This window comes from Lottia gigantea (assembly GCF_000327385.1).
Source record: "Lottia gigantea unplaced genomic scaffold LOTGIsca_2335, whole genome shotgun sequence".
NCBI classification, from domain to species: domain Eukaryota; kingdom Metazoa; phylum Mollusca; class Gastropoda; family Lottiidae; genus Lottia; species Lottia gigantea.
In genome coordinates this window covers 1-2,704 of record NW_008708666.1, presented here as the reverse complement: position 1 = coordinate 2,704, position 2,704 = coordinate 1, and the positions used below count along the sequence as shown (strand labels likewise).

The following is a 2,704-nucleotide window of genomic DNA, read 5'->3' as shown; positions in this document are numbered from 1 at the left end:
TACCCAGATGTTTATTTTATGGTATATCTGAAACTGTTTTGAATTGCTCATTGCACGGATTTTGTGACGCATCCATGAATGCCTATGGTGCCGTCATTTATCTCAGAATAGTCACTTCTACGAATGCCCATCTCGATGTGATGCCTGACTTAACCACAGATACTTTCTTAAGATGTTTCAAACGATTTGTGGCGCGATTCGGTTATCCAGTACAAATCATATCGGACAATGCAAAGACATTTGTATCGGCCTCTGAATACCTTAGATTATTCTCAGGTAACTCTCCTGTAAGACATTATTGTGGAAACATCGTATAGACTGGTCATTCAATTTGGAAAAAGCACCCTGGTGGGGTGGCATCTTTGAAAGACTCATTAAATCAACAAAACGGTGTTAAAAGAAAACCATCGGAAATGCCAAGTTATCCTATGATGAACTCCTAACCGTAGTAGTTGAAATAGAGACAATTCTAAATTGTAGACCCCTTTCATATGTGTCATCCGAAGACTGCGAGGAACCATTAACTCCATCTCATTTGTTGTATGGACGTCGTTTGTTAGGCCTTCCAGATAGTGAACGTTCAGATTTCAATGAAGATTATAACCCAGAGCGCCCTAGCAATTTGAGAAAGAGACATTTTCATATGAACATTGTGTTGCGTCATTTTTGGTCTCGGTGGAAGGTAGAATATCTCTTGGAATTGCGTAATAGTCACAGAACAAGCTCGAGTCAAACTTCAAACACCATCTCAATTGGAGATATCGTCATTGTCAATGATGAACACCAACCACGTAGTTTGTGGAAGCTAGGCAAAGTCGAGAAACTGATTACTGGAACCGATGGATTGTCGAGAGGTGCGGTTGTAAGAGTTAGCGGTCATGGAAAGTCATTTACTCTTCGTCGTCCTATCCAACTATTATATCCATTAGAAGTCAATCATCAATCAAACACGGTAGAGGATCTTGAAAGGCCACGTCCAATTGAACCACAAGCAATTGTGCCAGATCCAGTGGAACCTATGCCAGGTCAACGTCCACGTCATTTGGCAGCAATCCAATCTGATGCTAAGCGAAAGGAATGGATAAACCGATTAACCAATTGTGATGGACAATTTGACAGTCATTGATTTATCGATCCTCTATCAGTTGAATATAGTAATCTAGCTCATTCTATACCTATAAGTGTTTATTGTGATATCCATTTTCATGTAGGACATTCGAATGGCTATCAGGGGAGTGTGAGAGAGACTTATCAACCAAGACTATAATTATTCCCCTTTTACGAACTCTATAGTTATGAAGATAGATTCTTTCTGTTGTTTTATGTATGACGTTGTAAATTCCATTCGAAGAAATCCATAATAAATCCATAATATCCATTTATACAGTCTTCTTACAATGAACCATCGCATCAGGTGCTACTGGCATATGTAGTAACCGCCATAGGAGGTCAAAATATCCTACAAGGTACAAGGTTAGATCTGCGATTAGACCAAAATGATAAACCAAAACCAGGTGAAGAACCAGTCAATAGAGTTGACACAGCTGCACTTAAACACGACATACTATACAGAAATAAAGACAGAACATCCGGACACGAATCAGACAAACAAATGATAATCGAACTTGAAAATATTCCAAATCCAACTTTTAAAGAGAGAATTCAAAGGGCTCTGATCATAAAACTGTTAAAAGCAAAGATGAAATTGGGTATGGGATTGGCGGATGAAATTCATAAAGAATTTAGAAAAAAGAAACATTTTTTAAAAGTCAAAGTGTTTGATGAAATATGGTCATAATGGCGAATAAATTTGGATTAGGTTCTTTACCTTTAGATACTAAAAAACCTAACACAACAGCATGGATAAATAAAGCAAAACCTTAATTTGTGGATCAAATTGGAGACAAACTTCAAGGTGATTTAGATATGAATAATTTTACCATAACTAATTTAAAGTTACCAGAAAATGATTATGATGCTGTTCACAAGAAATATTTAATGGATCAATTAAATTTGATTAAAGTAAATAAAGAACATTTAAAAGAAAGAACAGGCGATGTGAAAGGTACTTCAAACGACAAATAAATAATAAATATTTTATTGATGATAATAAGTTACAACAAGAAGTAACAAGTTTGAAAAGTTTTATTGAAGAACAATGACTTAATGTAGTAGATAAAACTCAATTACAACCTTTAAGTTCATTAATATCTAATTGAGATGATAAGATTACAAAACAAAAAATAGATCTTAAACAACTAATAGCCAATATTAATCCAGGTATAAGTGAAGATAAATTAACAACATTAGAAACTAAACTTATTGATAATAGTGAAATACAAAAACAAATAGTTGGTATTAAACAACAATTACTTAATGTAGTAGATAAAACTCAATTAGAACATTTAAAATTATTAATATCTAAATTATATGATAAGATAACAAAACAAAAAATAGACCTTAATAGATAATGTTAAACCAGGTATAAGTGAAGAAAAATTAACTGAATTAGAAACCAAACTCAATGATAATAGTGAAATAGTCGCCATTCAACAACAATTACTCAATTTAGTAGATAAAACTCAATTAGAAAATTTAAAATCATTAATATCTAAATTAGATGATAAGATAACAAAACAAAAAATAGATCTTAAACAGCTAATAGATAATATTATTCCAGGTATGAATGAAGATGAATTAGCCG

The 2,704-nt window shown here is 33.4% G+C and overlaps 1 protein-coding gene across 1 annotated transcript; it reads left to right on the top strand.

Moving 5' to 3' along the window:
* Positions 1-1,926: 1,926 nt before the first annotated feature.
* On the top strand, positions 1,927-2,471 carry LOTGIDRAFT_176643 (hypothetical protein; the record flags this gene model as incomplete). Its single annotated transcript, XM_009055130.1, has 2 exons — positions 1,927-2,065; positions 2,281-2,471. 2 exons carry the CDS (start codon positions 1,927-1,929, stop codon positions 2,469-2,471), a joined length of 330 nt encoding a protein of 109 aa, XP_009053378.1.
* Positions 2,472-2,704: the final 233 nt, after the last annotated feature.